At 41.1% G+C, this 14,249-nt stretch overlaps 1 protein-coding gene and 1 non-coding gene across 3 annotated transcripts; one reads left to right on the forward strand and one right to left on the reverse strand.

Moving 5' to 3' along the window:
- Positions 1-3,740: 3,740 nt before the first annotated feature.
- COXFA4L3 (cytochrome c oxidase associated subunit FA4L3) lies at positions 3,741-6,242 on the forward strand. Of its 2 annotated transcripts, XM_012766717.3 has the most exons (5): positions 3,741-3,883; positions 4,007-4,069; positions 4,241-4,326; positions 5,315-5,375; positions 5,881-6,242. In XM_012766717.3, exons 2-5 carry the CDS (start codon positions 4,034-4,036, stop codon positions 5,947-5,949), a joined length of 252 nt encoding a protein of 83 aa, XP_012622171.1. In that variant the 5' UTR covers positions 3,741-3,883; positions 4,007-4,033; the 3' UTR covers positions 5,950-6,242. The 2 variants fall into 2 exon arrangements, with proteins under 2 accessions (XP_012622171.1, XP_012622170.1); XM_012766716.3 differs by having other exon boundaries at positions 3,808-4,069.
- Positions 6,243-14,011: 7,769 nt separating this feature from the next.
- LOC142871692 (U7 small nuclear RNA) lies at positions 14,012-14,073 on the reverse strand. The gene has a single exon (XR_012919909.1). It is a non-coding gene; the product is annotated as a U7 small nuclear RNA (small nuclear RNA).
- Between the last annotated feature and the right edge of the window lie 176 nt (positions 14,074-14,249).

Below are 14,249 nucleotides of genomic sequence, written 5' to 3' on the forward strand. Positions count from 1 at the left end.
CTATTTTTCTTATAAAGAAAATAGCTGGGCTGATTAAAATGTAAGTTTAAATTTCTGAGGCAGGAGCCAATCAGCCATGTCTCTATGCCCCTGCAAGCCTGGGTGGCAGTAGAGAAGGTTCTAGAAGTTTCTGGCAACTGAGGGTGGTAGGAGAAGCTCCTCCAAGGGATTATGGGCATTGAAGCAGCCACAGAGAGTAACGCTGGTGAGTGTCCTGGGTGGGATCCTTTGGGGCTTCAGAGTTTTTGGGGTGGGAGCAGTGCCTGCTTCTCATCCAGGTTGCACTGGCCTGGCCATGGCTTCTGGGTGCCCTGGCCAGCACGCAGGACTTGGTTGCAAGGAGGACTCTGATTTCATCCCTACCCTCCAGTTACCTGTAGTGAGGCTATGAATTCTGTTACATTTTGGAGTGGGAAGCACTTTTATGGCTTAAGAACTGGATGATGGAAAATTCTTTTCTGGGTAGTCTAGCCTTCAGCAACTTCAGACAAAAATGGCAAAACTGAAGGTTCTTTAGTCATATGCAGTTAACCCTTGAACGACACAGGTTTGAACTTCGAGCTCCACTTACATGTGAATTTTCTCCCACCTCTGTCAACCCTGACGCAGCAATCCAATCCCTCCTCTTCCTCCTCCTCCCTCTCCTCAGCCTCCTCAACATCAAGACAACAAAGATAAGACCTTTGTGATGATCCACTTCCACTTAATAAATAGCAAATATATTTTCTCTTTCTTATTTTCTTAATAATATTTTCTTTTTTCTAGCTTACTTTATTGTGAGATTTACTTTTAAAGTACAATATTGTGTGTATATAATACATATGACACAAAAAATATGTATTAATTAACTGGTTTTGTTGTCCATAAGGCTTCCTGTCAACTATTAGTAGTTAAATTTTGGGGGAGTTAAAAGTTATATGTGGATTTTTGACTGCTGAGGTGGAAGCAGAGGGGTGGGGGGCGGGAGGTGGGGATGGTCTGTGCTTCTACCGCCCAAGTTGTTCAAGGGTCAACTGTGCCTGTTTTTGCAACAATATTTATTGAGTAGATAATTTAAAATTCACATTTGCTGCATTTGCCTTAATATGTATGTGCGATTAAATGTAAACAGGCCACCCAAAATGCAGGGTGGTAACTCCTTGAATCTAAGAAAAGACCGAACTACAAATTGATCTTGATATCCCAAAACTCAATACACCTGGGCATTATCAAAAAAAAGGGGAAAGTATAGCTTTCTGGGTTTAATTCTCATTGCTGCAAATAGGAATAAGCAGATTTTAAAGGTTATATGGGCATGTTATATCTGTAACTACCTACAATTTGTGAATGAAAAAAACTTTTAAAAACATTTCCAAACATACATAAAAATAGAATAACAAACCTCCACATACCTATCGCTTACATTGGATAATTATTAATATTTGACTAAATTTGCTTAATTTGTTTTTAGTTATATTTTAAAAGTAAATCTCGCTGGGTGCGGTGGCTCACGCCTGTAATCCTAGCACTCTGGGGGGCCGAGGCAGGTGGATTGCTGGAAGTCGGGAGTTTGAAACCAGCCTGAGCGAGACTCCATCTCTACTAAAAATAGAAAGAAATTAATTGACCAACTAAAAATATATACACAAAAAATTAGCCGGGCATGGTGGTGCATGCCTGTAGTCCCAGCTACTTGGGAGGCTGAGGCAGGAGCATCACTTGAGCCCAGGAGGAGTTTGAGGTTGCTATGAGCTAGGCTGACGCCACGGCACTCACTCTAGCCAGGGCAACAAAAGTGAGACTCTGTCTCAAAAAAAAAAAAAAAAAAGTAAATCTCATGATATTTCTCCCCTAAATATTTCTATATACAAGCTCTAAAAAGGGAGGGGGTAATTTTACTATATAACCATAATACCATCATACCTACCAAACTTAACAATATCCCTTTAATATTATCTCATGTCTGGATTCTATTTAAGTTTCCTAATTGCCACCAAAATATCTTTTTAGAGTGGCTTGTCTATTTGTATGTTCAAATAAACACCCCCACCTTTGGTAAGTTTTCCCAGACCCCCTCACAATTAATCAGCTGAGTATAGCACCAAACCATGCCTTGTGCTAGATTATTTATGGGCACTAAATTGTAGGCACCTTGAAGTAAAGGACTTGGGTCTTATTAATCTTTTTAATCCCTTTGTGCCCCCATCCTCAGAATAATGCCTAGACTGCTACAAAACAGCATTGCATTTTGAAAAAAAAAATGACACTGGAAAAGCAGGGCTCTGAGTGTAAGGTCTTTAGCAGGCAAGGGCTACACATTTTAATTTTAATTTGGGGGTCCTTAAACATTACTGTAAGATTCCTCTTTCCCCTTCTATCTTTCTCCCTTCTTTTCTTCCTTCAATGAAAAACTTCTCTTTAATTGTTAACAACATGAGGCTTTTTTAAAAAAGAATTTTCTGACAAAAGTAGCCTTAGAAATCTTGCACAAGGAGCTTCACAAGGCTTCTCTGATTCTATATAATACAAGGAGAATCAATATTGAATTTTCTTTGAAGTATCTGATGTGGATCTAACCAATCAATAAATGTCTCCGGTTACAGCTCTTGAGTTACACTGTTATTAGAATAAATGGGTGGTAAACTACATTTATGATCTGCCTTATTTATATAAGACAAATCTTTGCAAATAATTACTGTTAAGTGTCTACCCTATGCCACATGCTTTTCACACATTCTAATATTTTTCCACCTCCCTCCCCAGCTAAATTGTCCCCATGCTGCAGATATATAAACTGATTCTCATAAAGGTCAAGTAGTTTACTCAAAGTCAGCTAACAAGCGTGGCAAGGGTGGGCTCTGAACTCAAGTCCGTTTGACTGCAAAACCAATGTCTAGAACTAAAACGGGGTTGAAATAGAGCTGGGTCTGGCAATTCCCAGGGAACGTTAAGATGTGTGCGTTTTTAACTTACAGCTTGAACCTAAAACTGTTTTAAAATAAATGAACCCTTGACCTAATTGCAGTAGCTAAGAGAGGGTGCAGAGAGAGCGGTTGGTGTTGGGCGCCAGACACACCGGCTTTCTGATGACACTTACCAGCTGTGTGACGCCAGCCTCTCTGAATCTTAATAATAACATACCCATCTTGCAAAAACGCCCAGAGGAACCCGGCTCCGTGTCTGGCACACAGCCCCTGGCTGGATGAAGTTGGTATGGTTCTTCCCCGGCTTTGCAGCCGCCAGCAAACTCTGCAAGGCTAGACCTTCTCTTGGAAACCTTTCCAACTGATTCTTTCGTTTCTTCTCCCTCAACCGCCAGTTTTTTTTTTTTGTTTGTTTGTTTTGTTTTTTAGTGGAAAAAAATCAGGACACCATTGGAATTATTGTGAAATGAACTTTACAATTTAATGATCTCCGTTTGTGCGCTGCATCACATTTTTGGAGCTTTTTAATGTGATTGGATTCATTCCAATTTACCTGCCTGCACCTGGGAGGCTCCCCTGGAACCCAGGGTGGAAGCCAACCCTGGGACCCCCGCCGGCTCTGCAACTCCCCCCTTTAGAAGGGTCGGCTTTCACCCAGACCTTGGCCTTCAGCGCTCTCCTTGCTCTCAGGTTTCACCTCCCACACCCCAAACGCCCGGACACTCGCAACCCGGGCGGCAGGGATGGACCGGCAGGTGGCGCCCGCATCCGCGTCCCACTGCGCCGTGTCTTCCGCACGGCGTCCTGCAGGGGGCGCTCGGGAGCCGGGCGCCGAGCGGGGAAAGCGAGTCAGGTCCGCGCGCTCCCCGCCCCCCGCGCCCGGCCCTTCCCGAGCGGCCGCGCTCGGTATATAAGGCGCGGAGGCCGCGGGCCGGCCGGGTTCTGAGCGTTGGCATCTCCCGCGCGCCGCCCTCCCGCAGGTGCGCCTCCCTTCCGCGGGGGCGCTGTGAGCCGGCCCTCGCCTGGCACCCACCGGGCTGGGGTCCTGGTGGCCGAAGGTTTACTCAGTATCTCGGATTTTTTTTTTTTTTTTTCATTTCTAGATTCAGCCTTCTACACCGAAGTTCATCATGGGCTTTTTCCAACTCCTGATGAAAAAGAAGGAAGTAAGTTTTTAAAGCAAGTGAAAGCTTGGCCAAAAAAGTGTGAGTTTTTCAGGGTGTGAAGATGGCGCAGATTTTGAAGGAAAGTGTGAAGTGGCATGTCGCTGTTTTATTATATTTCTCGTGTTTTCTGTTGACACATCTGAATGTTTCCCTTCAACCTGTATCTGTTAGCTCATCCCTTTGGTGGTGTTCATCACGGCTGCGGCGGGCGGAGCCTCGTCTTTCGCCGTGTATTCCCTGCGGAAACCCGGCGTGATGTGAGTAGGCCTCAGTCTACAAAAACCGTCTTTGGCGGTGTTGGGTTGGCCTTTAGTTGATGAAATGCGTGGTATCAGTTTCCTGGTTCTTTTCCCCCATGAACAATCACGTCAAGTTGTGAACTTGGAGTCAGGGCTGAAAAGTATCTTGATATCCGAAGACTATGAAATGATGATATTAATAACATCAGTTTATTTCTTGTGTTTAAATATTCTTTTATCCACTCTGTTGGCCCTCTTCCACTCTTCCTACAGTGAAGCAAAGTTTGAATTTTTTTTTTTTTTTTAATTTAAGTTTTGGAAATTTAAAGTTCTTGTATGGTTTTTTGGGGGTCATGTGTCATCAAACTTAAGTAATCATTTTAATTAAAATTTTAAATTTCAACTTATCAGAAGGTTGAAATCTGTACTAATGTGGTAGAATTGATAGATTCAGTCGTCAACAATGAACGTGATCTCAGTTTTGGATAGATGAAGGCACCCCTCCCTCCCCATGTATTCTGGAATATGGGGAAAATAAACTTGAAACTGATCTAGGTGGGGCTGGAGCCGGGAGAGGGCAGAGGTAACTCTACCCACTCACTGGCAGAGAGGCTCATGCCCTGAAGTTCACAACCTGCAGAGTTCAAGCCCAGCCTCTCCCTCCCCAGGAACCAGGAAGAACATTATTGTTTGTCCTTAGCCTGGCACTTCCACCTCCATTGTTATTGGGTTTGTGGGATTGTTCTCCAATCTAGCCCCAAAAGAGAATACAGACCTCTTAGCCTGCAGAAGAAGTGAGCCTTAATGTTTCAGCCAAACCCATGAAACTCCCTTAGGGAATTTTTCCATTAATTTTAGTTACACTGATGGTTCCTGATAGTTAGCTAACAGAGAGAATACCTCAGCATGGAGATTGGGTTTGTCCCCTGCATGTTTATAGACCCAGTATCAATGTTGGTTTAAATTCACTCATTTTGATGTTTAATTAGCCTTCTTTTAATTTTAGCATTGATCGAAAAGGAAATCCAGAACCTTGGGACAATGTGGATCCTACCGTACCTCAAAAGGTATTAAGTTAAAAACAAGTGACTTACATTTTGCCCAAACCTTAGCAATCTTGTCAGCAAAATAGATTTAATGCCTTACCCTTATTGTGTAACTTAGATTGTACCTTCACTGAGTAATTACAATGAGGAAATTTTAAGAGCCTACTGTGAGCTAGGAGCATTGCACATACACTCATGGAAGCAGACACACTCTTTGAACTTAAGACTCACATAATACCTTGGCAAATTAAAAAATCTGTATACTGCTAAGTGCAAGTAAGGCACATGTGTTTGACCTTTCTTTCTGATCCTTAACACTTAGGAACCCAAGGGCTTTTTAGGGGGTGGAGTGGTAGAAACCAGCCCACATTACTGTTTTGTGCATGTTGTAGAGGTGGAAAGAGGTAGTTCTACAAATACCATGGTGGTGCTTTTTCTACAGGGGGGTTGGACAAATCCCAAAAAGGGGACATGAAGATGAAGGGCAAATCTTTAACAAAACATTTTTATTTCTTTCTTTTTAAAGCTTATAACAATTAACCAACAATGGAAGCCAATTGAAGAGTTGCAGCAGGTCCGAAGAGCAACCAAATGACCAGTCCTCACTTCTTTTCTTCCAAAGAGTACTCTATAAATCTAGTGGAAACATTTCTGCACAAACTAGATTATGGATACCAGTGTGCGGAAATGCTTCTGCTACATTTTTAGGGTTTGCCTACATATTTTGGACTCTGGATAAGGAATTAAAGGTGATGCAGCAATAACCACATAGTGCAAAAACAAGTTTCTATGTTTATTTTCCTGTTGTAAATTTGAATCTTGCATATTGAAATTTTGATGTTTATAATACCCAAATGTTTCTCTTAAAATAAAATACCGTTTGTGGAAGATTTCTCAAAGATTGGCTGTATATTTAGATGGAGGAGAAAATCTTATGGGAAAAAACACATTTGAAGTATGAAACTTGATCTTTTAAATAATGTCCAGTGCAAATTTCTGTGTAAGCTTTTTTCCCAAGTTTGTTCATTCACGAGAATTTATTGAGCATCTTACTGTTTGCAGTAAAGCAATGAACAAACCAAAACTTTGGAGGGATGTGAATAAAAGATGGTAAGTACAATGAGGAAAATGAGGTTGGGTACTGGGTTAGAGACTTGCGTGAGGAAATGCTAGAATTCTGTTGGTGAATCGTAATGTAGGGCAGACTGAGATCAGCTCTAAAGAAGCCAAGGCAAACTGTAGTGCTCCTGTGAGGACTGGGAGGAGGGGATGGGGAGCTTTGCCAGCACCCTGCAGAGTCTGGGGCCACTCTTCACTCTGGCCAATGGTGACTGGAAAAGGCTGAAGATGCAGTCATACCCAACATGCCCCAGGGCTCCCTCCACTGTCCTTAAAAATGGAATCAGTGGAAAGTTGCTTTTCATTAAATTATTTTAAAAATGGAAATATAATTCACATACTATAGTACTCACTTAAATTGCACAATTCAGTGGTTTTTAATATATTCCCAAGTTGTGCAACTATCTCCACCACCTAATTCCAGAACATTTTCATCACCTCCAAAATAACTTCCCATTAGCAGTCATTCCCTTATTCCCAGCCCTGGGGAAGTACTAATATAATTTGTCTCTGTGGATTTGTCTATTCTGGACATTGTATATAAATGGAATCATACAGGATATAGTCTTTGTGTCTGGCTCCTTTCACTGAGCATAATGTTTTCAAGAATTTATGTTTTACCGTGTTATCAGTATTTGATTCCTTTTTTCTGACAAAATACCGCTGTATTGTATGGATATACCACTTTCATTTATTCTTTGGTAAGTTGATGGACATTTGAGTTATTTCTGTTTGGCTATTATGATTAATGCTGCTATAAAAAGCCATGTACTAATTTTTGTGTGGCCATATATTTTCAGTTTTCTTAGGTATACACCTAAGTTCATTTTTTTTTTCATATGCATATAATAGAAACATAAGAGAAGGACTAAATTCTTGTCATTGTAGGAGAGAGGGGGGTGATCCCTTTCTTCCCCATCATAAGGGTCACAGCCGATATCCCTATAACAAAAGGTTAACAAGAGAAAAGCAGAACAAATTTGTTTGACCATAGTTTTATGTGACATGACAACATTCAGAATGAAGACCAAAAAAGATATAGGGAAAACTATTTTTTATGCTTAGATTCAATGAGATAGGGACAGCCATGTAGAAATACAATTGGACAAAAAAGGTATGATCTAATGCTAGTAGACTGAATGGGGAAACCCAGCAAGGCCTGTCCGTTCAGATTCTTCTTGGCTTTTCCGTGCAGCATTTCTTCCTACCAGGGATGGGGTAAGAACCCCTCTAGAATGAGGATCTTGATTTCTTTATGGCCAGCTGTTAAACAGAAAGGTGGGGAAGGGTAAGAATAATATTTTTAGGTCTTATGCAGGCATCCTCAAACTAAGGCACGCAGGCCACATGTGGCCTGCCGAGGACTTGCCAGGTGTTTTTGCCCCTGCTGCCTGTCCTGCTTAGCAGCCAACTCTGTCCCGGGCTCACAGTGTGCAAGTGTGGAATGTGCGCCGCACTCTTCAACAGCCCTCGCACAGTCTGAGGGATAGTGAACTGGCCCCCTGTTTAAAAAGTTTGAGGACCCCTGATTATGGCTGGCTGTGAGGAAAAAGGGTTCTGGTTTCTATGACCTGCCTTGGAGAAAAGAGATTCCAGTTTCTGTGGCTTGGTTGGGGAGAATGAGGGGTGAGAGACAGGCTGGCAGGAGAAGGTCAGAGAGAAACTTTGCTTCTGAAGCCTTGATTTTGGGGTATTGTTTCTTGGGCCCCAGTGTCACCTTCACAGCAATAAAAAAATAATTAGCTCTTGCCATGGACTTTGCAATTCTTCTTTTTTTTTTTTTTTTGAGATAGTCTCGCTTTGTTGCCCAGGCTAGAGTGAGTGCCATGGCATCAGCCTAGCTCACAGCAACCTCAGACTCCTGGGCTCAAGCAATCCTGCTGCCTCAGCCTCCTGAGTAGCTGGGGCTATAGGCATATGCCACCATGCCTGGCTAATTTTTTCTATATATATATTAGTTGGCCAATTAATTTCTTTCTATTTATAGTAGACAGGGTCTCGCTCTTGCTCAGGCTGGTTTCGAACTTCGGACGTCGAGCAATCCGCCTGCCTCGGCCTCCCAGAGTGCTAGGATTACAGGCATGAGTCACTGTGCCCAGCCTGCAATTCTTAAAGGATTAAAGCAAGATAATGATTGCCAACCTATGTGGCTTCCTTATCACCTCAAGTTTTCCCAGATGAAAATCTCTGATGGCCCATCTCAGGGTATCATGTGCAGCAGTTGAGAAGCACATTTTTATTTGCATAAGCGTCTAAAGTAGAATATGATATTATTGAAGCAAATAAAAATGAATACCCTGGCAAACTAAGAGAGGAAATTGCGGAGTGCTTATTGAAGGATAACTGTGCCTTTCAACTTTAACATACAAACCTGATTGAAATGCAGTGGTTTTATGGCATGAACAGGGCAACAGAAGGTACTATTCTGCGGGTTTGAGGGGGGGAGAGGGGTTAAAAGCAATGCCGACACTTAAATTTCAAAAGATTTTATTTTTTTCCTTGTGTTTTTATCATTTCCCCCAAACATTTATTTTGAAAAATGCAGAGAAGTTGAAAAATTAGTACAAAGAATACTCACACTGATCAGTTAACATTTTCCCATATTTGCTGTATCTCTCTGTATATGCTTTTTAATAATTAATACTTTAAAAATAAGTTACAGACATCATAAAGCTTTTCCCCCCAAAATTTGAGCATGTATTCACTGCCTAAGAGAAAGGAGGACTATTCTAGCTGACTAGGACATCATTATCATCCTGAAGAAAATTAGCATTAATTCAATAATATCACCTATCATATGATCTGTTTTTTTTCTGTTTCAAATATCTTTTATCTGTAGTTTTAAGTCATCCAATCCAAGGTTTACTTGTTGCAGTTGACTAAGTTGTTGTACTGAATACTTGATTGACATGTGGTCATGAAAATGACTCTAAAAGAGCTTATATAAAGCGGTTATCTCTACAGATAATGAAAACATTGGATAACATTCTCTTACATGTGGACTTAATTTTTACTTATATTAATAATTGTTTTTGTGTTGCTATAAAGGAATACATGAGGCTGGGTAATTTATAAAGAAAAGAGATGCATTTGGCTCATGGTTCTGAGACTGTCTAGGAGCATCGCACCAGTACCTGCTTCTGATGGTGGCTTAGGAAGCTTCTATTCGTGGTGGATGGTGGAGGAGCCAGCCCGTGCAGAGATTGTATGGTGAGAGAGGAAGTGGGGAGAGAGGTGCCAGGCCCTTCAATAAGCAGCTCTCTAAACTAAAAGTGAGAACTCACTCATTGTCACAGGGAGGGCACCAAGCCATTCATGAGGGACCTGTCCCCATGACCTAAACACCTCCCTCCAGACGACATTTCCAACATTGGGGATCACATTTCAACATGAGACTTGGAGGGGACAAATGTCCAAGCTATATCACTAATAATGACACATTTTCATGTAATTTAAATCTATAAGAAGTTGTACCATTGATAAGCATTCACTGATGCTAGGCTGCAAGGCTCAGATGGTTTAGGAAAGGGAGACACACCTGACTCAATCCTTGAAAAGCAAATAAGTAGAGGTCAGCAAGGCAACCGAAGTAGAGGTGCATATTCACCAAGGCAGAGAGGCCTAAAATAGCATGGTATCTTCTGGAAACTTGACGTACTTTAATACATGAAATTTTTAATATGGGATATAAAGTTGGAAGGATAACTGGAAAAAAAAGTATGTGGTATGTGTAGGGCCTTTTGTGCTATTATTCTGCAGGCACAAAGGAACCAGAAAATGTTTTGAGTTGGGGAAGGAAGACAATAAGTTCTGCTCAAGGGAGAGTTGACTATGTAGCAACTGGAGGCAGGGGATGTGCTCTGGAAGGGACTTTGGTTGCAGGCCAGAGACCAGTTGCGCATGATCCTGCAGACAGGTGGTGAGGGCCATGCCTAACCAAAACAATGGCAGAGGGAATAGGAAGAAAAGGGTATGATTGAGAGCAGCTGAGGAGAAATAAATGAGAAAATCTCACTGGATGAAGACTTATTGGATGTAGCTGGGGAACGTTCAAAATGACTCCCAGATTTCTCACCTGTGTGGCTGGGTGGGCAGTGGTGCCCAGACAGGAGTGAGAGAGAAAAAAATGGAATGTCGGGGGGAGGGGTGGACAAGAAGAAAATGATTAGGCTTTGGAATTGTTGGGTCGGAGAGCCCAGTGAGCTCTCTAGGTAAAGGAGTGGGAAGACCAAGGCCATGGATGAGATTGCCTACAGAGGCTTCTAGAGTGAAATAAAGACTGAACAGAGAGGAACATAGCATGTGGGCAGAGAAAGGATCCTGTTGCTGACAGGGATTGAGGAACCGTGGTTAGGGAAGGAGAAGAACAGGGGAGAAGTGCTGGAGCCCAGAGGGGAGGGAGTGCTCTTCCCTGTGGGAGATTGCTACCCTTTGCAATTAAACCGAAGCCCAGCGTCCTTTCAACTTTATAGCCTTGAGCCTTAAGCAAACACAGTTCTCTTTTATATACTAATAAAATGTGAAGTAAGTTTTCCAAATAAAAAAAGTTAAAATCATATTCCATATCACTAAAAACTGGAGTGAGAGCTAATTAAATACTCATGCATCATTTTTTCTTTTTTCTTTTCTTTTCTTTTCTTTTTTTTTGAGACAGAATCTTGCTTTGTTGCCCAGGCTAGAGTGCCGTGGTGTCAACCTAGCTCACAGCAACCTCAAACTCCTGGGCTCAAGCAATCCTTCTGCCTCAGCCTCCCAAGTAGCTGGGACTACAGGCATGCATCACCATACTCGGCTAATTTTTTCTATATATATTAGTTGGTCAATTAATGTCTTTCTATTTATAGTAGAGACGGGGTTTCGCTCTTAGGCTGGTTTCGAACTCCTGACCTCGAGCAATCCTCCCGCCTCGGCCTCCCAGAGTGCTAGGATTACAGGCGTGAGCCACCGCGCTCGGCCCATATTTTATTTTCTTGAAGAAATTCTTTTACAATTTAGTTGAGTCTTTGTGGTAAAGAATGAAATTACAGGCTCTGAAATCAGACTGCTCTGCCACTTATTGTATTGCTTTGGAAAAGCTTCCTCATCTATAAAATTGGGTTAATTTGTACCTGCTTATGTTGTGAAGATTTATGTATAGGAGATAAATACCTACCATGGGACTAAACATGTGTTAGCCGTTCAGTAAGAGTTCCCTTCTCTTTTTAAAAAATGATCATCATTACTATAAAGTAAAAAGCTCCTTAATGTGTTTAAAATTATATTCTTCCATGAGTAGGAGCATTGCCTGTTTGGAATTTATGCACACCTACCTCTGCTGACTACTCCTGGCCCACTTCTGGTTCACAGCACCCCAGATATAGAGCTTTAAGGGAGCACACACACACCTGTAGATAGGCCCATTTCACGTTCACTCTCACCTACATAGATACCGAGCCAAAAATAAGAACTCCTGCTGCACACACGCACACCTAGATGATCTTACGTCCAGAAAAGACATAACAAAAACATATATCTCCTTAGGAACAAGTGCCCATATTTTAGTAATTACACAGCACATTACACATATTTGCATACTCAAAAGCCATGACATGTTTTTTGAATAAGGAAAGAGGGTAGAGTTGAGTACATTGTCAGCCTAAAGACAGGAACTGGGGCAAAATTAGAAAGTTTATTTATTTGGGCCAAGGGATCTGAGGGACCTGCCCCCATGACCTATAAACACCTCCCTCCAGACGACATTTCCAACGTTGGGGATCACATTTCAACATGAGACTTGGAGGGGACAAATGTCCAAGCTATATCACTAATAATGACACATTTTCATGTAATTTAAATCCATAAGAAGTTGTACCATTTATAAGCATTCACTGATGCTTGGCTGCAAGGCTCAGACGGTTTAGGAAAGGGAGAGGACTGCAGCCCGGGACACACTGACTGGGTGCCTTGGGGAGTGCTCCCCTCGGCCTTTGTTACAAGCAGGTTTTTAAGGGCAAAAAGGGATAAGGAATGGGCTGAGACAAAGTTGTTTGACAGGAATTCTCATTGATTTACAGAAATAACACTGATCAGTGATTGCCTATATGTCGTTGAACCAGATGGTATGAGTTAGGGTGTCCCTCGTGTGGCATTTATGGCTACTCGGTATCAATGGAGAGACCACAAGTTATTTAGCTCAGGGCAGGGGAGCGAGAGGTGACTGCTGTCACATGCTGTCACCTGTCAGTGCCTCCTTGGGCCTGATATGAGGGGGCTGGAATTCCTCAGATACAAATCTCTTTTCTTTCTTAGAATAGAATTGTTTTTTTCCGGTAACTGTCCCTTGTGATGTTCCATGCTTAGAAAATTGCCTCAGGTAATTGTATAATCTCTCTTGAGAAATGAAGACTGTTTTTTGGGTTTTGTTTTGGTAGCCTTTTACTACATCATTTGCCTGTGTGCATACGACTTAGCTTTAAAATGAAAAGGAGAATAATACAATTAAGGAAAATCCCAAATTTTATAACTCTTGCAGACATGTTAAAACCAACTTGCTCATTCACCTGGTATGACTTATAATACATATATAATAAAACATTGCCTATTTGGAGACAGTTAAAAAAAATTAAACTCTACTTTTTTGTGTTTACATCAAGTAATATATGTGTTTGTTTTTTCTTTACTTGCATATGTAATCACAAAGTTAATACTATTTCTTGGTGTTTGTTAAGATTCTATTGCTTCAGGCAGGTTAGCCTGACTTATTTTATAATGCCTGAATTCTCCTTAATACAAATGAGAAATGGATTAATACCACAAGGCAAATGTGACCTAGTGTTTGCTTATTATTTTGGAGACAATTTCATTGAGTCAATCAATGAATATTTCTCAAATCTTAATTATGCCAGGATTTTTAAAGTAGTACCATTTGCTTTTTAAATTATTATTTTTTAAACTGAGATGTCGTTTAGATACAATAAAATGAACAGGTCTTAATTATTCAATTGAAGGAAGAATTGTGATAATTGTATGCACCCATGAAATCATCATGCAAAACAAGCTATGGAACATTTCTATCACTCCAGAAAGTTCTCATGGGACACCATTTACTTTTTAAATTAAAAATCACCAAATTGTATACTTTCTTTTCTTCTTTCTTTTTCTTTCTTTCTCTTTTTTTTTTTTAATACCGTCACCCAGACTGGAATGCAGTAGCATGATAATATCTCACTGCAGCCTCAAACTCCTGGGCTCAATTGATCCTGTCACCTCAAATCTCCTGAGTAGCTGGGACTACAGGCACACCACCACACTCAGCTAATTTATAAATTTTTTGTAGAAACCAGGTCTCACTATGTTGCCCAGACTGGTCTCTAATTCCTGGTCTCAAGTGATCCTCCCAACCTGGCCTCCCAAAGCACTGGGATTACAGGAGTAAGGCACCATGCCCAACCAAATTGTATAATTTAAAGGGGTGAATTTTATGGTTTGTGAATTATATTGCAAGAGAGAGAGAGAGAGAGAGAGAATTTTAATTTTTATTTTTTATTTATTTTTGGGGGGTGGGTCTTCCGGTAAGGACTGGAAAACCTGCTAGACAAATTCTAAAAGAGCTGTAACAGCGAGAGAGAAGAATTCACCCCACATTTACTTGCCACCTTACTTCCAGAAATAACAGAGGATGGCATAATTTTTTAAAATTATCTAAAGTACATGAAGTACCCCCCTCCATATCACTATTATCACTGTTATCGGTGTTATCACTTAATTTACTTTTTTTTTTTTTTTTGCTAAAACAGG

This window comes from Microcebus murinus, chromosome 6, assembly GCF_040939455.1.
Source record: "Microcebus murinus isolate Inina chromosome 6, M.murinus_Inina_mat1.0, whole genome shotgun sequence".
NCBI lineage: Eukaryota > Metazoa > Chordata > Mammalia > Primates > Cheirogaleidae > Microcebus > Microcebus murinus.

Coding starts and splice junctions, on each gene's coding strand:
- COXFA4L3 (XM_012766717.3), top strand. CDS start 4,034: ATGGGCTTTTTCCAACTCCTGATGAAAAAGAAGGAA. Junction 4,070..4,240: donor TCCTGATGAAAAAGAAGGAA/GTAAGTTTTTAA, acceptor TGTATCTGTTAG/CTCATCCCTTTGGTGGTGTT. Junction 4,327..5,314: donor CTGCGGAAACCCGGCGTGAT/GTGAGTAGGCCT, acceptor TTTTAATTTTAG/CATTGATCGAAAAGGAAATC.